The sequence below is a fragment of the Mustela putorius genome, unplaced genomic scaffold, assembly GCF_011764305.1.
Source record: "Mustela putorius furo isolate JIRA1106 unplaced genomic scaffold, ASM1176430v1.1 tig00000487_pilon_pilon_pilon, whole genome shotgun sequence".
In the NCBI taxonomy this organism is placed as follows: domain Eukaryota; kingdom Metazoa; phylum Chordata; class Mammalia; order Carnivora; family Mustelidae; genus Mustela; species Mustela putorius.
This window is the reverse complement of record NW_025421399.1, coordinates 6,281,875-6,309,419: the sequence shown is the minus strand read 5'-3', so window position 1 is coordinate 6,309,419 and position 27,545 is coordinate 6,281,875. Positions and strand designations below refer to the sequence as shown.

The window sequence follows — 27,545 nt, the reverse complement described above, 5'->3', positions numbered from 1 at the left end:
TTAGTCCCCCCCCACCCCGACTCTTCACTATTGAAATCCTCCTACTTCCTTCCTGCTGCGGGGGCGGGGAGGCTCCTGGGAGCCCTCGTCGGACCCCGCAGGCCCCGCTAGCCCCGCTACGCCTTCGGCTTCCGCACCCTGGGGGGAAAGGACCCCTTCTGTTAGAGACCGCGTGCCCTCCCTCAGGAACGCGCTGCGCGGACCGAGCTAACTTAGAACGGAAGAAGCGCTCCCCGCGCGGCCGGTGCCAGGAGCCTGCGGCGGCAGGAGGGGGGGTGCCACAGCCCCCGACGCGACGCGGGACGCACTGGGGAGCAGCCCCACCCTCGGCGCTGAGGGAGCCGGGCGGGGAACCGAGGACCGAGCTTCCTCACCCGCTTCGCGGAGGAGCCGGGGCGGGGCGGGGCGGGACGGGGCGGGGCGGGGCGCTCCTCCACTAGCCCTACCCCGGCCCCGCTACTGCGCATGGCACGTTGCGTACCTCCCCCCACCCCCAGCAACCGGCCAGGCGGCGCGGCCCTAAGCTAAGGAGGCGGAGCTGAGACGGGGTCGGGACTGCTTGCTAACTCCAGGACCAGGTACCGGGCTGGCGGGGCCGCCTGGTGCGCTCCAGGGACCAGTCCCTTCCCGCCCTGACGCCGATTCCATCTCCTCAGGGGCGGGCCTTCGTCAGATCAGCCATCCCGCGCCCCCCCCCCCGCCCTCCACGGGTCCCTTTTCACCCCATCCTCCTCGATTCCCGCAATGAGAGGGGCTGCAGCCTGAGAGCAGGATAGGCTTGGGCCTGCCCGGGAGACGCCGGAGCGGAGTTGCCGGGCGAGAGAGGCGTGTGCCTGCTTTCCGTACCCATCTTTCCCCCTGACTCCTAGGTGGGGAACGTGGGGCCCAGGTGTCAGTCTGCCCTTCCCAAAGAGGTGGCCGATGATGTGCTGACCCCCCCCACCCCCATCCCACAACCCCAATTCCCGTCCATCCCAGTCTGGACAGGCAGCGAATCAAGCTTAAGAAGAGAGATTTAGGTGACTCCTTGAATCAGCAAAAACAAAGAGCTTCTAATTGTCCTGGTGTTTTCCAAGAATGTTTCAGTGCCCACGGTAGATTTGGGGTGGCGATGGGCGGTGGGGGTAGGGAAGTGAGCGCGAGGGAAGGGGAGTGGTTAAATAAAATTGTTCAAGTTTCCAGGAAATGGGAGACTAATTTTTCTGCCCAGCCTTCTGTTAAGATAACCTAGCATATTCTAACCCGACTTTCCCCGAAGAGGAAAGGCCGTTGGAACTGGTCCTTTTCTTACTGTATAATACCTGTTGAAGTACAACCGTAATTCAGTATGTATTTGAGGCTTGAGGCCAGTGCTCCATTGACTGATTCATACTGTCTAAAGACACCCAAGACTGTTTCTTATTCTTGAGAATTGAAGAAACCGAGTCTTACTGGTTACCTGCCTTAGGCCAGGAACCTACTCAGCTATTAGTTACGGTGCTGAACTTGTAAAGTCTGTTCCCCCACCCTTCAGCCAGGTTTCTTATAGTATCGGAACTCAAATGCAGTGTTTGTAGTTGTAACCCCAGACATAGAAGAAGTTTAGGAAAACATTGACAGAAACAGGGGAAAAGGAAAAAAAGAAATAGAGCAAGGTAAACGAGTTCTTTTCTGTTCTGTTTGGCATCTGGTCAGCCACACTGTCAAATCGGGCCATGTCTTCTTGGTCAGTCCTCATTCTATCTTTGCAGACCCTGTCTTGACACTTCTCCTTAGACTTCTCCATGATCACTTTGGTTTCTAGAGCACAAACATTGGAACACATCTACCTGGTCCTCTACCAGTTACCTGTGTCATTCTGGGCATTTAACCTCTCTAAGCTTTAAGCTGCTGATCTGTAAAATGAGGAAGATACTACTTACTGTGAGCCGATCTCTGTGAAGCATTTAGCATATACTAAGTTCAACATAAGTGTTTGCTGCTTTTATTATTTTTGCTATTAACAATATAATTGATAAAGAAGTGCCCATCTGATGTGTTGGGCGCCACAGCCCCTGGGATTGCAATAGTGTATAAGATGCACTTAGCAGTTGACATTGCGGTAAGTGTAAGGGTTGAATACAGAGACTGAATACCTTACAGAGGTGTGGGGTCGGGAGTGGGGGAGAATGGTGGCCAGGGAGGACTTCTGTAGCACAGGGTACATGAGATGAGTAGTAAGGAATGACAGGTCAAAGTTAACCAAGTTGGGGGAGTGCAAGTGGTCCAAGAGGGGAAGCAGAATCTTTAAAGTTCTTCCTTTAGACTCCATTTCCTACCTCAAGCATGATGTCCGACATATGGACTTATCCCAAGGCTCGTGTCCCAGCCTTCTCCTTTTTTCTCCCCATTTTCTCCTTGAGTGCATTTGTCACTGTATAGCTTTGGCTGCTAACTCCCAGGTCCACATAGCCATCTCTAACATCTCTCTTAAGCATCAGTCTTACATTTCTGACTGCTACATCTTCTCACTTGGGATATAGAACTATTTTCTCAACCTCAACATGATTTAAAAACTCGAATTCATCTTCCCACCAGAACCACTTCCACCTCTGAGTTTCCTGTTTTGTTGCTGACACACTACTCTTTCCCAGTTACTTGGGCACAAAAAAAATCAGAGTCATCAGAGTTGTCCACAAGTAGAATGGGTTCCGTGATAAGGCAGTGAGTCTCTGGCAGGGGAAGTTTTCAAGCAGAGGCTAAATAACCTTACATCCTAGGGTTTGTAAAAGCTCTTCCCCTGAAGGGTGGAGGATGGGCTAGATGATTTATGGTGTCTTAACTAACTAAATATAATTTCTTTATTTTTCCTTCACCCCCTACCCATCGATTTCTTTTTTGTTGTTGTTTTATTTTGTTTTTAAAGATTTTATTTACTTTTTTGACAGACAGAGATCACAAACAGGCACGGAGGCAGGCAGAGAGAGAGGAAGGGAAGCAGGCTCCCTGCCAAGCAGAGAGCCTGATGCAGGGCTCGATCCCAGGACCCTGGGACCATGACCTGAGCCGAAAGCAGAGGCTTTAACCCACTGAGTCACCCAGGCGCCCCTACCCATCTATTTCTTAACATTCCCTCTGCTACAAGCTCTTATCACCCAAATGTGGTCCCCTGTAATTGTGTTCTAACTGGCATTCCTTCCCCTGGGGATTTTGCACCTCCCATTCTTCCATTCGTTTGCAGATTAATATTCCTTAGAACGTTTCTTAGAACAAGGCTTCTCAAACATTTGTCAATACAGTGGTCCACAGACCAGCAACGTTACCATCAGCTGGGAGTTTGTTAGAAGTATTAGGCCCACTCCAGACCTTCTAAATCAACATCTGCGCTTTTAACAAGATCCTCAAATTTTGTGAATGCACTATAAGGTTTGAGAGACACTATCTTAGACCACTGTTTTGCGTCTGTCACTTTTCTGTTTAAAACCTACAGTGGCTCCCTCTTGCCTGGTGAAGAAAATGCATCCTCTAGCATGCCCATAAGGTCTCTTCATTGTTCTCATATATCTGGAGCTGTGCTTCTGTAACTGGTTATGCAAAGGGCTGACATAACTCCTCGGTATATTTGGTCAATCAGTCAACATTACTGAGTGCCTACTACGTGATATGCACTAGTCTAGAAACTGGGAGATTCACGTGTGGACAAAACAAAGTAAGCACTAAAAATGAGCACCTAATACTATTTCATGCTTAGAATTCCCAGTTTCTTTAAGTCCTCTTTGACACTGACTACCCAGGTCTGTTCCAGGTTATAGTAACTGTCTTTCCCTTTCCTGAACACCGTTAAGGATTTGCCCATTTCTACGTATGTCTTCCCCAGACCTGCTGAATTAAAAATTTCTGAAGGTGGGAGTTTGAGCACCCATAGGTTTTTATAACTACATGAGTTAATTTGAAACACATCCTGGTTTGGGAGCCCATGTTCAGAAAATTAATGAAGCTGTTGGTGTGGTAGTCTAGGAACAGTTCTTAGGTTTTGTTAATTTATAGTGTTTGGAGACTGACTACTTTCTTTTTTTTTTTTTTAAGATTTTTTTATTTATTCATTTGACAGAGAGATCACAAGTAGGCAGAGAGGCAGAGAGAGAGAGAGGAGGAAGCAGGCTCCCCGCGGAGCAGACAACCCGATGCGGGACTCGATCCCAGGACCCTGAGATCATGACCTGAGCCGAAGGCAGCAGCTTAACCCACTGAGCCACCCAGGCGCCCTGACTACTTTCTATTTCCACTGTTTTTAGCCATTTCAGTAGGTGTATAGTGGTATCTTATTGTGGCTTTATATTACATTTTGCTGATGACAAGTGATGTTGAGCATCATTTCTTGTGCTTAGTGGCCATTCCTGTTCTTCTGTTCAAATCTTTTGCCCATTTTTTAAAATGAGTTGTCTTACTGAATTGTACAAGTTCTTTAAATATTCTGTATATAAATGTTTTGTACACACACACACACACACACTTCTCTCCCAACTTGTTTATTTTCTTAGTGGTGTCTTTCAAAGGCAGAATTTTTTCATTTTCATAAAGTTTATATTTTTCTTTTTTATTTCATGCACTTGGTATTCTTTTTTTTAATTATTATTTTTTTCTTATCCCAACATCCTGAAGATTTTCTCCTGTTTTACTTAGTAGTTTCAACTTTTTCTTTACTTCTGTGATCCATTTCAAGTTAATTTTTGTGTGTCATATAAGATAAGGGTGAAAGTTCATTTTTTCTAAATGTCTATTAAGTTGTATCTAGGTTATTTTCCCCCATGGAATTACTCTGGCCCCTCTCTTGAAAATTAATTGCCCATACATGCATGGATCTATTTCTGGATTCTCTGTTCTGTTTCATTGATCCATTTGTCTATGCTAGACCAAAGTACACTATCTTGATTACTGTAGCATTAAAGTAAGTCTGGAGGGGCGCCTGGGTGGCTCAGTGGGTTAAAGCCTCTGCCTCCGGCTCAGGTCATGATCCCAGGGTTCTGGGATGGAGCCCCCCATCAGGGCTTTCCGCTTAGCAGGGAGCCTGCTTCCCCTCTTCTCTTTCTGCCTGCCTCTCTACCTACTTGTGATCTCCGTATGTCAAATAAATAATAATAAATAAATAAATAATCAAAGTCTGGAAATCAGGTAATAGAAGTCTTCTAACTTTGTTCTTTTTCAAAATAATTGTGGCTATTTTAGGTCCCCTGTATTTCCATATACATTTGAAGATCAGTTTAGCAATTTCTCTTTAAAAGTCTGCTGGGATTTTCATTAGGATTGTACTGAATCCATACATCAATTTGGAGGGAGTTGACATCCTCACAATACTGAGTCTTCCAATCTATGAACATAGCATATCTCTTATTTAGCTTATCTTTAAATACCTCTTAGCCATGTTTTATAATTTTAAACATACAGGTTCTTATTCAGAATTTAAAAAAATTATTCTTAATTATTTTATGTTTTTGTTTGTATTATAGATAGTTTCATTTTTTTTCAATTTCATTTTCTAATTATTCTTCGCTAGTATATAGAATTACAATTGGGTTTTGTAATTGAGCTTTCTAAATTCATTTTTTTAGATCTAATAATTTTTTTGTATAATTCTTAGAATTTTCTATATACACAATCATGTTGTCTATTAATGAAGAGTTTTACACTTTCTTTTCCAATTTGTTTGCCTTTTGTTTCTTTTTTTTTTCCTTTTTGCTTTGGCCAAGACCACTAGTACAATGATGTACAGAAGTGATAGGAGCAGACATTCTTGTTTCGCTTCTGTTCTTAGCGGCAAGTCACTAATTCTTTTTACTACTAAGTATGATGTTACCTTATACATTTTTCCTATGTATTTTATCATTTTACAATATTTATTTGTTTATTTATTTGAGAGAGAGCGCTCTTGGAGCACTCCCTCCAAGAGAGGAGGGAGAGGGAGAAGCAGACTCCATGCTGAGTGCAGAGCCTGATGGCAGGGCTTGTTCTCAACCCTGAGATTGTGACCTGAGCCGAATCAAGAGTCTGATGTCTAGGGACGCCTGGGTGGCTCAGTTGGTTGGACGACTGCCTTCATTCAGCTCAGGTCATGATCCTGGAGTCCCGGGATCGAGTCCTGCATCAGGCTCCCAGCTCCACAGGAGTCTGCTTCTCTCTCTGACCTTCTCCTTGCTCATGCTCTCTCTCAATGTCTCCCTCTCAAATAAATAAGTAAAATCTTTAAAAAAAAAAAAAAGTCTGATGTCTAACTGACTGAGCCACCCAGGCTCCCATTTCATATATATATTTTTACCAAGTTGACTTGGTAAATTCTATTTCTATTCTATTCCTATTTGACTATTCCTATTTGACTGAATTGTTAAATCAAGAATTGGTATTGAATTTTTTCAGATTATTTTTCTCTATCAAGATGGTTTATTTATTTTTTTCTTGTTTACTCAGTTACTCTGGTAAAATTACATTGATTCTTTTAAAAAAAAAAAAGATTTTTTTTTTTTTAAAGATTTTTATTTATTTATTTGACAGAGAGAAATCACAAGTAGATGGAGAGGCAGGCAGAGAGAAGAGAGAGGGAAGCAGGCTCCCCGCTGAGCAGAGAGCCCGATGTGGGACTCGATCCCAGGACCCTGAGATCATGACCTGAGCCGAAGGCAGCGGCTCAACCCACCGAGCCACCCAGGCGCCCAAAAAAAAAAAAGATTTTATTTATTTATTTGTCAGAGAGCAAGCGAGAGCGAGCACAGGCAGACAGAGTGGAAGGCAGAGTCAGAGGGAGAAGCAGGCTCCCCGCGGAGCAGGGAGCCCGATGTGGGACTCCATCCCAGGACGCTGGGATCATGACCTGAGCCGAAGGCAGCTGCTTAACAAACTGAGCCACCCAGGCGTCCCTCTTTCTTTTTTTTTTTAAAGTAAGCTCTAATGCCCAGTGTGGGGCTTGAACTCATAAACATGAGATCAAGAGTCACATGCTCTACCAAGTTCATTTTTTTTTTCTGCTCACCCTACCATTTCTTTTAACTCCTTAAAATTGTTTTTTATTTGCATACAACTTTGGACAAAAACAGTTTGGTATATATTGATTCATTTTTTAGTATTAAAACAGTTTTCAGTTCCTGAGATTAACCCCACTTGGTCATGATGCATTATGCTTTTAGTCACTCCAGATATAATTTTTTAAGATTTTTATTTATTTACTTGAGAGAGAGAGAGATCACAGAGGAAGAGGGAGAGGGAGAAGCAGACTTGCTGCTGAGCAGAAAGCCTGATGTGGGGCTTGATCCCAGGATCCTGAAATCATGACCTGAGCTGAACGCAGATACCCAACCGACTGAGCCACCCAGGAGCCCCTCCAGATATAATTCTTAACTATAAATTAACTAAACATAAAACAAGATCAGGATGATATGAAAAAAGAAACATCTGAGAAATGGCAAAAGTTCTTGGAAATGTATAAACAAAATTTAAAAATTAATAGAAGGGTTAGAAAATAAAATTGAAGAAATATCTTGGAAAGTAGAGTTTAAAATAGGAACAAAACAAGTATAAATTAATTTCCAGAAGTATGTTTTTATTAGGAATTCTGTAACATAAAAACAGAGAAAGTGGAGGAGACAAAATTTATCAAAGAAATAATACAAGAGGGATGCCTGGGTGGCTCAGTTGGGTGGCTCAGTTGGCTCAGGCCATGATCCCAGTGTCCTGGGATCAAGTCCCACATCGGGCTCCTTGTTCGGCAGGGAGCCTGCTTCTCCCTCTGCTCTGCCTATCACTCTGTCTGCTTGTGCTCACTCTCACTCCTCTCTCTCTCTGACAAATAAATAAATAAAATCTTAAAAAAAAAATAAAAGAAATAATACAAGAATATTCTCCCAACATTGGAAGATAAAAATTTCCACACGAAAAAGGCTATGGTAGGAGAGCCTGTTTGGCTCAGTCAGTGGAGCATGCAACTCTTGATCTTAGGGTCGTGAGTTTGAGCTCCACGTTGGGTATAGAGATTACTTAAAAAAATAAAATCTTAAAAAAAAAAAAGGCTAAGTAGAAAGCAACTAATCTAGATTGTAGCATGGGGATGGAGAGCCTTAGAAAAGCAATCTTTAGGGCGCCTGGGTGGCTCAGTGGGTTAAGCCGCTGCCTTCGGCTTAGGTCATGATCTCAGGGTCCTGGGATCGAGTCCCGCGTCGGGCTCTCTGCTCAGCAGGGAGCCTGCTTCCCTCTCTCTCTCTCTCTGCCTGCCTCTCCATCTACTTGTGATTTCTCTCTCTCAAATAAATAAATAAAATCTTAAAAAAAAAAAAAAAGAAAAGCAATCTTTAGGGAAAAATTGGAATGGATGAGTTCGAATGTATGGTAAAATATATTGATAAGACAAATAGCAGAGATGTACTTTGAAAAAGTCAGTTAATAGATATGTGGAAAACCAAACAAGTAAAAAAAAAAATGAGTCCATTATTAATTCTAGGAAAGCAAATAGTGTACAAGAAAACAGATGTGGTCATCTTTGCCTCAGCTCTGAACCATGTTTCCACAGTCATAACAATGTAAATGTGGACTATTGATTTAATCAGACAGTACGCCAGAACTGGGTTAAGAATGAAAGCAAGAAAGTAGGGTGCAGGAAGGTGATGTCGGACAGTGTAGTCTTCATCTACCACAGTAGAAATTTGGTAGATATATATCTAAAATGGCCGTATAAACATTTGTTTAAGAGTGCTAATAAAAAGCAGGATAAACAGCCAAAAGAAGTGAAGCTCATTAATTCTGGGAAAGGATCAGTGGGGATTTCAGTCAAGAGAAATTTAAAAATTAAAGAAGAAAGCCATATAATAACAAACCCGTCTTTTCTTATAGAGATTGTGTTATTTCCGAATGTAGTGGCTAGAGTACATCCAGTTTTATTGCCTCTGAAAGTTTCTCTAAACCAGTCTTCAGAATCTAGAAATTTATAGGTCTGGTACAGTGCTCTTAGTGGTAGACTCATAGGAGGTTTTTGTTCTTCAAAAGGCATTTCTATAAAAGGAGATTTGACTAACCTGTTTCTATTTTCCTTTTAGGCTTAAATTTTTGAAATTGAAGTAGGTCTACACATTAGGAACTCATGTCTTTTCTTGTAAGTAAACCAGAGCGAATTAGGGTGAGTGTTTCTATTCTTCCGGCTTTTCTATTTTTATTTTCTGTAAAGCAATGTGTTTTGGCAGATATTGTAGGTCGTTTTTATGTGATGCTCAGAATCCTCTGGAAGGGAGGAATGTGGGAAGTAAAGCAGAAATTACAGCCTCCATTCCTGAGAAAAGAGCTTGCAGGTAGAGGCTGACCAGAGACACCAAATACACCCACCAGTTCGTCTGATAGAGAAGAAATGGAGGCTTATTTTATGAATATCACTCATACAAAATTAAATGAGTAAATGTCCCTTTTCACTGTAGATATGTAATTGCTAATAAGCTGCCTATTTCCTATGTATTTTCAGCGAGTTTGTGTTTTAAAAATCAGTATCAAATTGTCATTATTGGAACACTTTTTCTAAGTCTAATCATGGGTTTTAACTGAAGACTCTTTAAATGTGAAAAATGTTATTAAACCTGAAAACTTCATCAGCTAAAATGACCTCAAGAACAAATACTGGATTTAGCTTGTTTGTAAGCTTCCTTGACTTCATAAAAGAGCATTATATTTTATTTATTATCAAGTATTTAATTTCTAAATGCAGTAGGAATTTTTTCAAATTCTGTAACAAGAAGTGCTATATGACACATGAACACACCACTTTCTTTAAATATTAAAGTATATGTTATATTTTGTGATACAGTATACATTATTTTTTATACCAAGTTTTTTTTTATTATTATTATTTTGGGTGTTCTTTTTTTAATTTAGAAAAAAACTGATATAGAGGAGGACAGAGAATGATGTTATAGTTCCAATTCAAAACACATCTTATATATCGTATTTCTGAAGGTTACACATCTTATACATCGTATTTCTCTTTTCTTGTGTTTGTGTATATAAGAATAATTTATACTGGAAAGAGTAAACTTCACTGTTAAGAGGAAAAACAGAATCTCTCCTTAGCCTGAACTCTGTCTGGTGGAAAGAATGCCCCCAAGCCAACCTTGAACACTATTTCTTAAGTGAAATTCAACCTTGATTTCCCATTACTTTTACATATGAGCTTTTTCTCTGTATCAACCTTGCCTGATTCATGTGAAACCAGACCACACTGATGAGTATTAAGGAAATCCAACACTCATTTGAAATAGGATAGTAAAGTGAACCATGATTGGGGAAGTAAGTGTGGTCCTTGTAAACCTGGTAGAAAATCTAAGTGGTGACGTCTTTAGAAATCCTAGTGGATGAAAGAATATTCAGCTTAGTGTTTTCTTTTACAAATTAACAGAGGTTGTGAAAAACTGTTTGATCTCTATTTTCCATATTATGAATTCCAGTAGCATTTTTCACATTGGCATTCATGATCCAAAGCATCTGTAATAATTGACAGCCATTGAGAGAGTCAGATGGAATCAGAAGGTAGTTTTATGTATAGAAAGGACAAAAAAACCTTCTTCGTTATTAGGGCCAGTACTACATGTTTCACAACTATCTGTCAGATTTGAAGATTATTTATCAAATTAGGGCAAAGAAGAATAGAGAAAGGAGTTAACCTATTGTTTTCTGTTGACTTAAATCCAGGATTCTTTTTAAAAATTGTCCATAGAAATGCATTTCAACTGTTTGGCATGATTCTGTTTTTGTAGTTTATGTTTGTCTAATGGCTGATAGCTAATTTTTTGTGGCTTGGAAGAAATACTAATTCTTTTTGGGGTTTTCCTCTTTAGCGGTGGGTCTCGGAAAAGTTCATTGTTGAGGGCTTAAGAGATTTGGAGCTATTTGGAGGTAAGTACAGTACGGCATTTTGCCATCACTTCAGGGTAATGTCACTTTGTTGTGATTTGTTGACTAAGTCAATTGTAAGGGCAAGTGTAAATGACAGCTCTTCTATTCACTTGGCACCATTTTGAATCCATGGTTTCCCAAAGATGTGAGGACTCATCTGGCAGTTGACCTTGGCCTGTCTTGATTGTTAGAAAGTCAGTATTTACTTAAAGTCATATTTATTTCTTCTAAGTATTCATCCAGTTGAAAGACATATTCTTAAAGGAAAAAAACTAAGTGTTTAAAAGCTTCTAACCTTGAAGATTTTAAAAATAAAATTATTAGAACGAAGGTAGCAATGATACAAAAGTTTTGGTTTACTGATCAATCTAGTTGACTCATCTTTTCATGGTAGAAATTATGAGACTTAAGAGAACTAAGGAAAAAAAATCTGTCAGGACAAAAATATTAACTGACTTTCTGTTGTAAAATCCACATGCTGATTTCGGAAGTTGTAACCTTGCAATTTTGAGGTTTAATAGGGCCAGGCATTTGCCTTTGATTCTTTTCAAATTGAGCCTTTTTAAGAACTGTGATCTTAATTTTAGGCAAAGAAAACTCTTTTCTACACAAGTAATAGTAGTAGAGCCACATTCTTTGTGTCTGGATACCAAGACACTCTTCGGCTAAAGAGGCAAGTTATTAGATTGAGTGCATCTGTTGACTAATCCCCCCCTCCCCAAAATATCCTCAGATAGACTTCAGTCATTGAGAACTGAAACTTGTTAATTACTAGGTGATACTTGTTCATTTATTTTCCCTAATGTCACTCAAAGACCTTCCAGAGGAGTATTATTTGTGAACTCTGTCAAAGTATTATGATTTAGACAAATGAGAGTTTAGAAAAACTTATTTTTGTTTTAGTTCTGAAGATTAAAAATGAGCTGCACAGTAAAGGCAAAGCTAAATGGGAAGAAAAATACTATGCTCTGGTCCTGTTGTCATTTTCTTCTAATCATAAATGGAAATACTGTGGTTTAAATGTAGACATTGGCACTGATGAAAATTGAGTTGGAAGTCCAGTTTATAATTAATTAGTTAAAAATATGCCAGTATATGTGAAGTGAATTAAGGATTTTGGTTTCAGCATCTTGAGTGTAGGATCTCTGGCAGACTTTTGACATTTCCCTTGTCTTTGATCTGAGGGGAGTGAAGGGATTGGTCTGTAGATTGTTTACAGCTTGATGAAGTATGTATTAGGAGGTTTTATATAACTTGGAATTTGCCTTCTACTCTGTAAGATTAGATTTGATTTCCTCTAATCTATTCACTTGGCTTTAACAGACTATCTTAAGCAAATGTACCTGCCACTTGTATACCAAAAAACGGATATCCAAAGCAAAAAAAAAAAAAAAAAAAAAAAAAATCTTATTTTGATGAATTAAGGCTAATTTATCTGTGGCTAGTCTCTTCTAACAATACAAATAGATGCTTTGATTTCTAACTTGGATACTTGGAAATATGTGATCATTCCAGTACTTTCCAGTTAAAAATCAACTTTGATGATTTTTCTCACTTTCATAGAATGATAAAAATAACAAGTACAGATACAGAATTTGTCTGATTTCAGGGCAGGAAGTTATTTGAGTTGTCCTTTGCTTTAGTCCACCTAGAGTAGCAGAGGGCCAAAAGCCACTGCTTTATCTGTATTCAGAATAGAATGCATGTGACGGAACAATCTAAGTCGGTAACAGTCCCATGTATCCATGTTGCCGTATTAAAACATTTTTGCCTTTTTTTTTTTTTGGAAAGCCTGTTTTCTGGTCCCTGCACTTTCTGGGAAATAGCCACATATCTTTGCAACTTTCTAATGAATATTTTGTTCAGAATATAAGACCCTGAAACCAGCCTATTGAAAGTAACATTGTGTGCTGATGGAAAGTACATGCAAGACTAGAATTACAGCAGCTGAGTTATACTTGCCAAAGAATACCCAGAGAATAGTAGCCTTGCCATCTTTTGAAGATCCAGAGATTTATGTTTAAAACACCATCTATATGTGATTTTTGACTGTGGGTCCCTGTGTGTGTTAGCTAGTGTTTGTGTGCATTGTATGTGTTTATAACTAACCCTGTGGGCACTTTTTACCATAATGACTCTTAAGTGGTTCCATAAATAAATGTCATCCTAAGTGTAATCATTGCTGTTGTGAATGTGGATGTGTCTTCTGCTAAAAAACAAAATGCCAACAACCAATTTCTCTACTCCAGAACAGCCTCCGGGTGACACTCGGAGAAAAGTAAGTGACTTTCTAGGTTCTAGCATGATGGCTGTTGCATGGGGATGACTTCTTATGGAAATTTGTGGTTTTGGTTGGCTTATCATTTTGTGTTTTCGCTTATCTCAATGAGTTGTATTTGTAGTGTGGAAATTCAGGTTTCACCCTGGAAAGATTTCAGTGGGTACTTTGGAAGCTGAAAAAGTCTCAGGCACTTTTTGTCTCTGTCTTGGGGATTAAGGTCTCCTCCCCTTCCCGACCCTACCAGTCCCCCACCACCCCTCCAAAGAAAAGAAAGTTTCAACAATCTAAGATGGGGTTATCTTTTAGTGTCTGGTGGTGCTACATTTTCCATCCAATTAGGTCTATTGCTAATTGATTTCAGTCCACAGAGATCATACAGAGCTCTACCTCGATTATAGGCCGTACCTCAAATCTACCTTAAAAACAAAACCCTACATTAAAAAGTACAAAACAGAGGTGCATTTTTTTATTGGCAAAAGTTTAAAGACTCTTGTCCTGCTTCCTACTCTTGTAGTTCATTTCACCAGTATAACACCAGATGTGCACAGTGTACCAAGCTGTTTTTGATAACATAAATCCGTGTCTTATAAAGAGAGGGGAAAAGAACCTCTGGGGTCTCCTCTGCGCTCCCCCCTTCCCCAAAAGACTTCTTGGTCTTTTCAGGTGACAGACATCTGCACATTTTGCGGGCAGCCCCACAGCTGAAGGAAGGTGATGTTGACTAGGAATTTTTGAGCAAAGCTTTGGCAGATTGAAATATGTTCTAGTCAGGAGACCAAAAAACATTCCCTGTACCATCAGTTAGATATTTTTCCAGAACAGAATGCCCATTATATATAATTTTTATGTTTTCACAGCTGCTGGCATTATGCTGAGTTATCCTGTGTGAAACCTGGTGAGGGGGGTGGATATAGCATTTCACAAATATTGTCTTTGTGTGCTCTATTGTACTTCATCTTAAACTCTTTAAACAAAGTTATTTAATGTTCATTTCTGGCTATCAGTAGCTTATGTATTGTCCAAATGCTTCAAAATGAATAAAATGGTTTTCATGGCAAGGGGAACTAAGAAGCTTTGCTAGAATTAGTTTCTCTAGACAATTTGAGATTGTACTTCATGCTAATACAACTATGCCATGCTGTGTTTAAAGAGAATTTCATCCTTTTCATCTGAATTTTAGCCTTTTCTAATCTGAAACAGTATACTGAACTAACGCCCCTTCTTGTGGCAATATCAGACCCGACCTCTTCCTTTCAAAATACTGTCTTTGTTTGCTTGTTTTCCTAAATAAAGGTTGGTTTCTCTCTGAGTTCAGACCTATAGAACATCCACAAACTAGAACTCGCCCATTTTAGGGTCATTGCCAGTGAGACGGGAACAGCAGCCATTAGACTAGTTTATCTCGTGCAATTCCCAATTGCCAAGAATTCACATTCCCAATTACCTAAAGAATTTTATTTCCTAAAATGAACACTTTTGAGTCATTTTCTGTAGTCAGTAAAGATAGTAGAAATACTTGCCAAGTTACTACCTAATCATACCAATAGTTTAGTACATCGTCCTACCTAGGCTCAACAGGGGCGTGTCCCTAGTGTGTAGCCTACTAGACAGTACGTCTTCTATGCACTTGCAGCAAGGAAGAGGGACATAGGTCATAAAAAAGTATCTACCATTTTTTCCCAAGGGAGTTATTTAAAATGCATTTAATAAATACTTTATCTCACAACTCCAGCTGTCCATCTTAGTCTCTATAACAAATTACAGAAATATTAAGGAGTTTTCCTAGAAATCGGAGGAGAGAAGACCTTCAAATATATAGTAGTTTTAGATTTGTTCTCATTGGGACTATATTGCTACTTGCTAAAAAATGCAGTACTTCCTTACAGAACAGATTCTGTTTTATAAAGCGCCCCTAGTAACAAGGGATCTAGTGAGTGTGTCACATGACAGCAGGTGTTTTCAGTCTGGGTCAATATACTGAACTCCGTCTCTGGTGGAACTGGCTGCTACATGTCCCCAAGCCTCTTCAGCTCATGGCAATGATAAGGTCATGGGCAGGAGACCTTCCCAGTTCAAACTTGACCCATGCAAACCTGTTCTCAAGGGTCAAGTATAGCAAGTTGGGGATGTGGTAAGGGATGTCATTGGAAGTAGGCAGGGGCCAAGTCATGTGGATCCTCATAGGTCAGAGCAGGGACTTAGGGTCTGCAAACCACCCCCTGAGTTTTATGTTAACTGATGACACCTATGTTATTGAGGAGTAGATTAATATTTCAGAAAACAGGATCCAAAGAAGAACAATAGGTACGGATAGTGAGAGGTAGGAAGTTAAGAAGATGGGACTCAAGACTAACGTAGCTTGCAGCTTGTCAGTTCTAAACAAATGGTAAGGGGCACCTGGGTGGCTCAGTGGGTTAAGCCTCTACCTTCAGCTCAGGTCATGATCTCAGGGTCTTGGAATCGAGCTCCACATTGGGCTCTCTACTCAGCAAGAAGTCTGCTTCCCCCTTCTCTCTGCCTGCCTCTCTGCCTACTTGTGATCTCTCTGTCGAATAAATAAATAAAATCTTAAAAACGAACAAACAAAACAAATGGTAAGCTACCATTTCAGAGCTCCTGGTTTGGGCTTTTTTTTTTTTTTTTTTTTAAGATTTTATTTATTTGACAGACAGAGATCACAAGTAGGCAGAGAGGCAGGCAGAGAGAGAGAGAGGAGGACTCAGGCCTCCCACCGAGCAGAGAGCCCGATATGGGGCTCGATCCCACGACCCTGGGATCATGACCTGAGCCAAAGGCAGAGGCTTATAATCCACTGAGCCACCCAGGCGCCCTTGGTTTGGGCTTTTTGGTCACATTTTGTCCCTTGGTTGTGTATGTCTCACCTGTCTGAGGCACTTGGGAGGTATCGTAGCATTATTCTGAAGACCAGACAGTGTCAAGAGGCTACAATGGCTATCAGTGATCCTAGAGTTTGTTTTCAGAGCATTGGAAAACATAGGTAACTATAAAAACTAAAATCAAACCAACCTTAATCATTTATCAAGCTCTTCTTAGGATTCTCTGTTTTCTTCATTTTCTCTGTTCCATCTTATTTGTCGAACAGGAGAGTGACCAAACAGTAGGCAGTAAAAAAGGAAGGAGAAGAACAAAATTCATTTTAATTGAATACCTACGAGACACCAGGTAGCACTAAGCTTTTTCCATATTTCATCTCATTTCATTGTCACAACAGCCGTATGAACTGGGAATTTTTTCCACTAATGAGATAACAGAGACCCTAAGAGTTTAGAGTGACTTACCCAGGGTCACAGAGCAAGTGATAGACCTGAGTTCAAGTTCTGTCTCTCTCTCTGGCTCCTGATCCTATAGTCTTTGTATTGTACCATTTATCTTGCTTAAAATAGCCTTTCCCAAATTATCTTTTCCAAAATTTAACAAAAAGGTCTCTGGATAAGTAGATTTGGGAAATGCTAGGTTAAACAAAGTTAAGTTTCCTTACTATAAAACTTCTCAAAACAAGCATGCCATATGATTCTTCATGAGGAAGAAAATGCTGCCTTTTCTCATTTAATTGAACATGTAAACTGTTTCTGAGTGTTAACTGCCAAGATCAGTGTTTCAGGGGGCTTACTTTGGGGGAAATCTTGCATTAAAACAACCCAGTAGAAAAATGGACAAGAGAAACAAAGAGGCAGTTTCACCTAGGAGTAACCCACATGGCCAACAAATACATGAAAAGATGTTCAACCTCGTTAGTAATCAAGGAAATGTAAATCAAACCCACAATGACATTGGCAACAATTAAGTCTGATCAAGTAATGGAGGAAAATGGACCAAGGAAAACGTGCATATAATGCTGGAGGGAGTGTAGACAGGTATAACCTTTCTGGAAAACAATTTGGCATTAGATGGTAAAATTGATCATTCATTTACTCTGTAACGTACCAATTCCGTTTCTGGGCCTAAGCTTTAGCATGGCTCTTGTATATACGCATCAGGAAACACATTCAGATAGGTTTCCGATAGCATAGTTCATAATAGCAGAACGGAAAACAACCCAAAAAGCCCATCGACACTGGAATGGATAAACTGAGGTAGAGCCATAAGATGATTATTACATAACATGGGTATATAAGCATTGCTAAACACAACAATATGGATGAATCTTAGATACAGAAAAACTGAATTAGAAATTTGCTGACCAGGCTCTCTTCCTTGACGAGATTCCTCTTACTGTCATAGTAAGCGGTGCAAGAGGAGGAACCCCACGTGGTTTCTTTCCCCACTGGCAGCATGAACTCTTGAAACCAGATGTGCTTGAAACGTCAGGGACACCCTGCCAGGTGGTACCACCAGGCCAGAACATTCTCGACTCACTCTCTTCTGGCTAGCGCTGAGTCTGAGGCCTTTCATGTGTTCACAAAGACCTTTTCCTAACTAGCGCTCAGGTTTAGGAACATAGCATATGGAATTTGAGCTGGCCTAAGGTTCTGCATTTCCATAGGACACACGTCTGAAGCAAGATGATCCAAAAGAAAGAAAAACATGACCCCAAAATCATGTAAATAAATTTAGGTCTGGAAGAAGGAAACAGCCTTTTGCGCTGGAATAAGAGCTGTTGGTCTGCCACTGGTTTTGATGGGCACTCTTCTTCTGGACCTCAAAGGCCAGAGGTGTGATGCCCCACATCCTAACTGGCTGAAGTCCCGCTTCATGTGTGGCAGGAACAAGGAAGCGGGTCACTTCCGCCGCCTGGGATGATGGCTGAGACCCGACAGTTCTGTCCCTTGCCTGCAGTCATGTGTGCTGGCTGATTTTTTTTTTTTTTCCTTTCCTTGGAAATGTCAGGGAATAATTGGTCTGGGCTCTTAGTTTGCTAAAGAGTAGATTTCTTATGGCCACTTTTTCCCTATACCAAGATTCAGCATGTGACCTTTGAAATCTTGTGTTCAGGACCATAAAATAGGAACCCCCCCCCACCTCTCCATCCCGCATCTCTTTTATAAACATGGCTTTCTCCAGATATCCTGTCCCCAGATAAGAATATCAACAGCCACTTGTTGGAATGGACAAGCAAATCAACAGTCGACTGAAACGGGGCCTGTCCCTTACTCTCAGTGCTGGCTCACATTTACTGGCTCTGATATTAGAGCTGGTGACTACATTGAACATCTGGTGTTTTACATTTCTCACCGAATAGTGCTGGAACAATTTCTTTGCCCCAGAGTCAGGATTTGTGTGGTTAGATGCCAGTCTCCTCGTGGGTCTGAATTGCCACCTCCCACTCCCATCCCACACCCAGTTTTCTCTTATTAACCTATTTTTCTTTTTCTTTAGACCAATGAAGCGAGCTCAGAGTCGATAGCATCCCTCTCTAAACAGGAGATCATGAGTAGCTTCCTGCCGGAGGGAGGGCGCTACGAGCTACTCACCATCATAGGTAAAGTGCAGGGACTGCCACTCTCAGGCTCCAGGGTCTCCTCTGCACGGCCCCCTTCCCCAGAATGAATGTGTGCCAGAAGCTGTGAGCTAGTTAGCAGGATTCAGGGGGACAGATTTGGGGGTCTCCTTTGTGTTTGTCTTCCAAGTATGGGAAAAGAGCTCTTGTTACCAGGAGAGAAGCTCTTTTGCAGTTTTTCCTTTTTGGCTTGTACGCTTCTGCTGTCCTGCGCCGTAGTCAGTTCGAATGGTTGGTGGAGGAGGGAGTGAAAGAAGACCAATCAAGAAATGTCAGCCCTGAGGGTAACAGTAGTGACGATTTTAACTTGAATCTCCTTTTGAGATCAGGTCTCTTGAAGGCAACCTTTGTTGCTCTTGTCCTTGTTTATGGCCATTCCCCCTTTTCTTTTAGGCAAAGGATTTGAGGACCTGATGACCGTGAACCTAGCAAGGTACAAACCAACAGGAGAGTATGTGACGGTACGAAGGATTAATCTGGAAGCCTGTTCCAATGAGATGGTGACATTCTTGCAGGTAATAAAATGTGAATGGGACGCTGGGAGGGTGGGCTCTTAGTTCTAGTAGTAATCACCAGGCGTCTCTTACATCTGTCTTCTGAAAGTAGCTGGAAGCAAACAAAGGTGGACTAAACTGAGATGTTACAGAAGCTCTTAATGAAAAATCCTTCTCTATAGTCCCCTCCTCTTCTCCAAAGACTGCTTCGTAGCTCATTTGTTCACTTGTTTACTATTCAGAGAGGCTAAGTAACTCGCCTGTGGTCACACACACTTGTATGTGGTTGAGCCAGGATTCAAACCCGGGCAGTCTTGTTCCAGATTCAGGGCAGCCTGCTCTGCCACGACAGCCGTGTTCCAGCTGTCATCATCCTGTTAGCCCAAGGTTCCTTTCTGTTGGAGAAGCAAGTAGCTGCCCTCTTGTTAAACAGGGAGAGACCACAGATCTGGTAGCTGGCCGGGGGCTAGACTCTCCTTCACTGATGCAGGCCTGCACTGAGAACCCCTGAGATCCAGGGCCTGGGTCGGTGTATTTTCAGCAGTGGATGTGCAGCCTGTCCTACTTCATTCATAATGTGTCTCTGAATGCATGCTCATCTGATGGTGCTCTAATACCCACCCATTCATGTGGTCAGAGCAGTTTTGTGGGTGTGAGGATGGAACTGAAAGTCAGTCCCAGCTTAGTTATTTGGGAAGAAAGATATTTGAGTTTATTCTAGAGCATGTTGGACTTTAGGATTCTTTTTTAATTTTCTGGAGCAGCGGACAGGTGGAAGGTATAGCTTCTTTGACCTTAGCTCATATCCCATCTCAGGACCCTGGAGTGTCTGTAATTCTTTCATCCAAATTTATTTTAAAATCCCATAGGTCTGGGGCACCTGGGTGGCTCAGTCCTTAAGCATCTGCCTTCAGCTCAGGTCATGATCCCAGGATCCTGGGATTGAGCCCCACATGGGGCTCCCTGCTCAGCAGGAGGCCTGCTTTTCCCTCTCCCACTCCCCCTACTGTGTTCCCTCTCTCACTGTGTCTCTGTCTGTCAAATAAATAAATAAAATCTTTAAAAAAAAAATCCCATAGGTCTGACCCTTTCCGTGACCACTCTCGCTCGCGGGTTGCTGGAGAAGCCCCTTCGGATATCTAGTAGTTATCGTTTGCTCTCTGGTGCTTTGTTTCCTTGTTCTGTCCATTACAACATTTTCCTTTACAGGGGGAAAACATTCTTTGTTTTCTTACCTTAAAGAGGAGTTCTGTGCCTTGGCCCTTGAAGTCGAGCTAAGCTCTAAGCTCATCACTTCCTAAGTCTTGAGTCAGCAGCTGGTTCTGGATTCTGAGGTGGCGAGCTGGGACCGCTGATTGTGTTGTTGGGAACACAACAGGCAGGGAATTTTTCTTGAGGCTTTTAAGATCGGCTGGTGGAGCCAGACTCGGGCAGAAGCTGGCAGAGCAGTGCTGGGCTCCGTGTGGAGACTGCAGAGCCTGGCCTGTGTCCTCTGGCTGGCCTCTGGCGCAGGCTGCTCCCAGGACTCTGAGAAGAGCTCCGGAAGTACTAAGTAACCATGTTTTTCATGGCGTCCAGCGTACTTGATTCTGACTTCCCCTTACCATTGCTTTCAGGGGGAGCTTCATGTCTCTAAACTCTTCAGCCATCCCAACATCCTGCCGTATCGAGCCACCTTTATTGCAGACAATGAGCTGTGGGTTGTCACATCATTCATGGCGTATGGTGAGTGGGACAAGGGTCCTGGCAGAGAGGTATTCTGGGAGCTCTGTTGTCAGCCGGCTCACGTGCAGTTTCCCTTCTCTGTTACCCTTTCCCCGGCCCCCACGACTGTTTTCTTCAGGTTCTGCAAAGGATCTCATCTGCACACACTTCATGGACGGCATGAATGAACTGGCGATTGCTTACATCCTGCAGGGGGTGCTCAAGGCCTTGGACTACATCCACCACATGGGATACGTACACAGGTGCAGTCTCACAACCGCCCCTTCCGGGAGAGCGCATGAGCCCATGAGCCCTCGAGGAAACGGTGGGAGGTTGACTGAAGTTAGTGATGTCAGAGTGTAAACCAAGGCTCAGCATCCTGTCCTCGCCTCTGACTTGATAGACAGAGCATTTGGTCTGTCAGTTCTGACTTCCTCTTTACTGAGTGGCTTGGTCCTGAGAAGAACATCTGCCCCACCCCTTGGAGCACCCAAACTGGTGTATGTGCCCCAAAGTCAGCCCTATGTGCCGAGAGGCCCGGGGGAAGGCAGGTAGCTTAGTAGATGGTATCAGGACAAGCAGCTCACAGTAGGGAAGATAATGAAACCAGACCCCTACCTAACTCCACATACAAAGGAGCGGTTCAGATGGCCTCAATGTCCGATGTGAAACTACAGACTTAGATAGAAGGAACTGCTTTTGTGACCTGAGGCATCGAAGACTATCTAGATATTTTAGAAGTACAAAACATAATACAAACAAATTGACGGATTTGATTATATCACGATTAAAGATCTCTCTCCAATGAAGGACATCAGGAACAAAATTAAGAAATGGGTGACCGGGTGCGAGATGTAAGCTTTGTGTAAAACAAACAGGAGAAATCCTGTGCATCAACAAGAAAAGGATGGCAAAGCAATAGCAAAAAGAGCAAATGATTTGAAGTTTATAAGAGGAAGTCCAGAGGACTAACTGTTGTATGAAAAGATGCTCAAAGCTAGCCATAATCAGAAAAGCAAATTAAGGGGCACCTGGGTGCTCAGTGGGTTAAGTCTCTGCCTTCGGCTCAGGTCATGATCTCAGGGTCCTGGGAATGAGCCCCATGTTGGGCTCTCTGCTCCGTGGGGAGCCTGCTTCCTCCCACCACTCTCTGCCTGCCTCTCTGCCTACTTGTCTGTCAAATGGATAAATGAAATCTTTAAAAAAAAAAAAAAAAAAGGCAAATTAAAACAGGATGCTGTCACCCTGTACACCTGAGATGGGTGTAAGGTGGGGGCGGCCCAGGGCAGTGAGGAGGCGGGGTCTCCTGTCCACACAGTGGAAGATGCCCTGACAGCCGGGGTTGCTCGGGACTGGGACCATTAGCGCTGCTCCAGGTGGACACCCCAAAGAAACCCTCAGGGGATAGGTGTGGGTGTCATCGTTCACATTCCTGTGCGGTTAGAGGCAGCGTCAGTGCTCCTCCCTGGGAGAGCGGATGAGTAAAAGTGTTGGAACCTGGCCCAGAGTACAGGCAGCAGTTAGGAGCAAAGCCGAGTTGTACGCCGGGGGCAAGACAGAGGGATCTTAGAAACAGCACTGAGAGGCGAAGGGAGAGTGGGAGGGATAACACAGCACCGTCGGGTAAATTGAAAATATATGCATACAAAACCATGCTATAGTTTATAAGAATACCTACAAACAAAGAAGTATAGCTGGAAGGCAGTAGATGGTAGGGGAAGCAGTGGTCTGGGAGCATAAAAGAGAACTTGAGCAAAATGTAAGTAAGTTTTAAAATCTGGTGATACGTAAATTGGGCCATGTTACTTTCTCTTTTCTCCTATATGTGTTATATACAGATAAATAAGTGTTTATGTATAAATGGCATGAATATATACATGTGTAAGACACACAGCCAGACGCTGCCAGGGAGAGAGCTGACTGGAGCTGGTAGGTGACGATCAAAGGTTTGCGATGTGAGGGGCTCCGGCTGCCCCGTGACACCCTCTCCCCGCCCTCCCAGGAGTGTCAAAGCCAGCCACATCCTGATCTCGTCCGACGGGAAGGTCTACCTCTCTGGTTTACGCAGCAACCTCAGCATGATCAGCCACGGGCAGCGGCAGCGTGTGGTCCACGACTTTCCCAAGTACAGTGTCAAGGTTCTGCCTTGGCTCAGCCCAGAGGTCCTCCAGCAGGTCTGTGCCCCGAGTCTTGAGGAGTCCCCATCCCTCACCAACTCAGTGTCCCAAGGGAGCCTTCAGGAATTTCCCGAGATGAGGGTGCTTCGCTTCTGGGTGGAGTGAGGGGTTCTAAAGGGAGGGGTTCCCTGTTGGCAGGTGGACCTGGGAAGCCTCTCAGCGTGGGTGTTGGGCGCCCATTTCAGATGGTGGTGTTTCCCCTCTGTGGGGTCCCAAACTGGGCCGAATACTATTTCAGCCCCCATCAGAGGCCTTCCCATCTTATAGGAAGAGTGAGCCTTTTGGAAGTAGTTGGTGCTCTCCACACCCCTCCACTAAGCAGGAGCATAGGACCCCACATTTCTTCCTTCTTGTTACACAGCATCAAACATTCCTTCCTTTAAAGCATCAGCTACTCGCGGGTAGTAAGGAAGAAGAAGGCAAGGAAAGTGCGCTGGATTGGAGACAGGCAATCTGTTCCTCTCCCGCATGCCCTTCTCAGGCTATAGATGGAGTGATCTGTGGGGTTTTTTTTTTTTTTTCCTCCTGATTTAGAATCTTCAGGGTTACGATGCCAAGTCTGACATCTACAGTGTGGGAATCACGGCCTGTGAGCTGGCCAATGGCCACGTCCCCTTTAAGGATATGCCTGCCACCCAGGTGAGCCTGCCGCCTGGTTTCCTTCTTGCCTGCCCGCTGCATGCCTTCCCCTGCTGTGGAAGCGGACCCCAGGGCAGGAGAGCTCAGGAGCAGGCCCACTGCTCACTTCTGTAGGGCCTGGAGCAGGAGTACGAACGGAGGCCCACGTGCCATGTGTCTGTTTAGATGTATAAATCAAGCTAACACATTTTTATAAATTTATAAAATATATGCTAGCCTCCTACTTTGATAAATATACCTGGGAGGTCTGTTTCTAATTATAGTTCTCAGACTCCTCAGGTTCTGTGCTACCTGCTACCACATTTTGGCCAATACCTTTGGAGCCTTTGGCTTGAAAGTTCAATTTCTTTTCATGTCCCTTACAACAGCTGCCCTTTGGTCACTCCTTGGCACGCACAGCCAGTGGCATCGTGTACCTTTGGGAGACAGCCTGGGGGAGAGGCTTATCCAGGCCTTATCAAGTCCAGGAAGCAGACTTGGGATAGCTGGGCAAGGATTACCTGAGTCCTAAGTACCCTGGAGCATGATCTAGAACTGGATGGGGTGGGGGGGGGGAGTTGGCTCTGAGTGAGCCTCTCCTTAAGCCCACAGAATGCCCTATGGGAAAAGGGGCACTTAGAGAATGGCCAGAGGGGAGCTCTGTAGAGCAGCTGTCCCAGGAAGGCTTCTAGGAGGAGGTGACATTTGAGCCTTGAAGGCAGATATATGAAGAATAGGAAGTAGAAGGAAACTCTTGGCTAGAGGGAACAGCATGCTAAGATCCAGAGTCAAGAAAGGATAGGATCTGGGGAATGGTGATAGTTACAAATAGCTTAAGTACAAGGCACTTCCCGGGGGCTGCCGGGTGATGTGGCTGGAGAAGGAAGCCAGAGCAGATCCTGAAAGACTTTGTGTGCCACGCCAGGGCATTTGGTTCCTGGCCCAAAGCATGTGGAGAACTGCTGGTGGCTTCTGAGCCCAGAAGCGATAGCCTCAGATGCATTTTGTTAGATTACTACTGCAGGTAGAAGACCTAGCAGACTAGTTAGGAGGGTCATGGAAACATACATAAGGAACCTAGAAAAATTTAAGTCCATCGCAGAAAGGAGCTCTGGGAAAGTGAAAGGCTATGCGAGGTGAACAAGAGGTATGGACGCAGAAACAGCATGGTCCAGTAGCACTTTCTGGGATTGTGGGAATTCCTTATCTGTGCTGCCCAGTAAGGTGGCCACTTACAGTGTGGCCAATGAGATGGAGGAACTGAATTATCAGCCAAATTTAAATTCACTTAAGTATAAACAGCTGCCTATGACTGGTGGCAGCACAGCTCTAGAGAGCCTTCCAGGTTTCTGGCTCCGTAGTTCACAAGGGCAACCCTAAGGACGGCAGTCCCTGAGGTGGGGCTGGTTTTGCTCGTGTAGAGTTCAAGGACTTCAGCCCAGCAGCCCTAGTGGAGCCTGCCCCCGGGCTCCTGTGCAGCCTGCCACAGGGACAGCCCGGGGCAGGGTGGGGCGGGTGACACGTAATGCACCCCTTTGGACCCACAGGGGCACCACAAATTGGAGCTGGGCTCCAAACAAAATGATCTGATGGCCGCCTTCACTCTAGGGTGGGGGCTCTACGGGTGGAAGGCTGTGATCACGGTGTCTTATAAACGGGAAAGGAGACTGGGAGCCCCTTCTGTGCAGCTGTGGTCGGGGGTGCATTTCTGTAGGCCCGTTCCTTGGCACTCTGGCCTAGCTAAGGGATGGCTGCTGAGCCTCGGACCCGCATTGCTTCTGAAAAATCAGACATACCCCACTTCTCTTTTCTCTACTCCCCCAAATTTGTATTTTGGGAAAAGTGTATTTGTAAGGAAAAGCTATAGATCTCCCAGCGGCCCCCCCCGTTCAGCCCGGGTCCCGGCTCTGTCCTCCCCAGATGCTGCTGGAGAAGCTGAATGGCACAGTGCCCTGCCTGCTGGACACCAGCACCATCCCCGCTGAGGAGCTGACCATCAGCACCTCGCGCTCAGCAGCCAACTCGGGCCTGAGTGAGAGCTTGGCCCCCAGCACCCCCAGGACCTCCAATGGCGACTCACCGTCCCACCCCTATCACCGCACCTTCTCCCCTCACTTCCACCACTTCGTGGAGCAGTGCCTTCAGCGCAACCCAGACGTAAGGTATCCTCTCCGGACGGACAGTGGGCTTTCGGGGGAGCGTGGGGGGCTGGCGGTGGGGGGTCGAAGGCCAAGTTCAAGAGGACGCATCTGTCCCGGAAAGGGCTGGGTTCCTGGAGGAGTCCCGAGCCCCTGTGGCCAGAGGGATGAGCACAAGGGTTTACTAAGGAGCCATCCTGGGTGACTCTGGCTGTGGTGTTTCCGGAGGCTGAGGGAAGAAGTAGAGGTTGCCTGAGGATAAGGTGTAAGCAGCAGGGTTTGGGAAGTCTGGGGCACAGGGGTGATGCTGGTCTCTCTTCCGCTTTCTCTGCAGACCAAGTGCCAGCACCCTCCTGAACCATTCTTTCTTCAAGCAGGTACAACAGCACTTTCCCGAGGCTCCCTGGGCTGGCTTTTCCCTTGCCTGTGCTTGGAAACACCCTGCACCACCTTTGCTTTGGGATCCTTAGTGTGTATCCTCCCCTCCTCCCTTCGAGTCAGAGCGATGGCCCTGTCTCCGGAGCCCCTTAGAGGGGCCGCTCCTTCCTCTCCCAGAGATTCTGGGCTCTAACAGGCCAACTGTCATGGGGCCATTCGGCCCCGTGGTGTCCTGGGAACCAGAGCAACGGGATCCACCCCTAACTGTCTCTCCCCCCTCAGATCAAGCGACGCGCCTCAGAGGCCTTGCCTGAGTTACTTCGCCCCGTCACCCCCATCACCAATTTTGAGGGCAGCCAGCCTCAGGATCACAGCGGGATCTTTGGCCTGGTAACAAACCTGGAAGAGCTAGAGGTGGACGACTGGGAGTTCTGAGCCTCTGAAGAACGCTCACATTCTCCGTCCCCCGAGGCGAGGCATGAGCCCCGGGGGCCCTCCCCGAGGGCTGGCCACATTCCCACCCTCCTGGGTGCAGATTGGGTAGAAAGGACATTTCTGCCACCAGAGTTGGCCGCTTACTCACTGGGAGAGAAATTCCTGAAGAGAAACCTTCTTTACTGCTCCGGGACTTCTGAAACTCAAGGGAATCCCAGGAACCAGTGATCAGAGAGGCCGGGAAGCTGACATTCCATCCTGGGAGCTCAGGCGACTCTTCAGAAGGAAGAGATGCTATTCTGGCCCCAGAGGGCTGAAGGCCAAGTCCAGGGTTTGACTCTTTGACCCAGGGGACTGTGGGACTTCCTCTTCTCACTCTTGCTGTCCTACCAGGCTGTTCCATTCTCTTCCTCTGCTCTCAGATCCTACAGGTCCATGGAGGGGCAAAAGCAATAAGCAGCTGCCTCCCATCCTAGCCGCCAGACCACGCCCTAATAATTGAAAGGAAGGGCATTTTTTCTTGTTAAGCACCAAGTGAAGGGGGCAGTCCCTCCTTATCCCTCTCATTGCTTGGGCTGCAATCTAGAACTTTCCCATAGTTCATCGTGTGGTTCATCCCTTCCCCACCAAGAGTCCATCTTACTGCCTTCTGCTGGCTGCCTTGAGGCTTTCTCCAAGGCCACAATGTCTTGCCTAGCTTGAGGATTTAAGTCCTTATGCCGCTTTAGTTTCATCGCCAGAACAAATTAAAATTTTTGGAGAATCCACTGGAGAGTGGCATTGCTGTGTGCTGGACATACAGTCACCCAGTCCCACATTCTCTGTCCCAGAGTGGTCCCAGGAGTGCACGCAGAAGCATGGCTGTAACCACTTTCATTAAGAAAGCCTCATAACAGACATAGAGCTGTCTCCTCACACCCAGAAATGTGAGGCTATTCATTTTAGCCTCACTTAGCCATCAAACCACTTTGGGGCTGGAAAGGCCTAGGT

The 27,545-nt window shown here is 44.3% G+C and overlaps 1 protein-coding gene across 6 annotated transcripts; it reads left to right on the top strand.

The window, feature by feature from the left end:
- The first annotated feature begins 113 nt into the window (after window positions 1-113).
- On the top strand, window positions 114-27,322 carry STRADA (STE20 related adaptor alpha). 6 transcript variants are annotated; one of them, XM_045080890.1, is made up of 13 exons: window positions 114-578; window positions 9,033-9,088; window positions 10,815-10,872; window positions 13,122-13,150; window positions 18,491-18,593; window positions 19,005-19,126; window positions 20,722-20,830; window positions 20,949-21,072; window positions 22,812-22,983; window positions 23,521-23,625; window positions 25,525-25,766; window positions 26,077-26,119; window positions 26,403-27,322. In XM_045080890.1, the coding sequence occupies exons 2-13, from the start codon at window positions 9,077-9,079 to the stop codon at window positions 26,553-26,555; spliced, it is 1,272 nt and encodes a 423-aa protein (XP_044936825.1). In that variant the 5' UTR covers window positions 114-578; window positions 9,033-9,076; the 3' UTR covers window positions 26,556-27,322. The 6 variants fall into 6 exon arrangements, with proteins under 6 accessions (XP_044936825.1, XP_044936824.1, XP_044936826.1 ...); XM_045080889.1 differs by having other exon boundaries at window positions 9,033-9,112; XM_045080891.1 differs by lacking the exons at window positions 10,815-10,872; window positions 13,122-13,150 and having other exon boundaries at window positions 121-578.
- The last annotated feature ends 223 nt before the right edge of the window (window positions 27,323-27,545 follow it).

What these genes read in the sequence shown, in the direction of transcription:
- STRADA (XM_045080889.1), top strand. Translation starts at nt 9,077, where the DNA reads ATGTCTTTTCTTGTAAGTAAACCAGAGCGAATTAGG. An exon ending in CGAGCTACTCACCATCATAG is followed by an intron (nt 18,594 to 19,004) that starts GTAAAGTGCAGG and finishes CTTTTCTTTTAG; the next exon opens with GCAAAGGATTTGAGGACCTG. An exon ending in ACCATTCTTTCTTCAAGCAG is followed by an intron (nt 26,120 to 26,402) that starts GTACAACAGCAC and finishes CTCCCCCCTCAG; the next exon opens with ATCAAGCGACGCGCCTCAGA.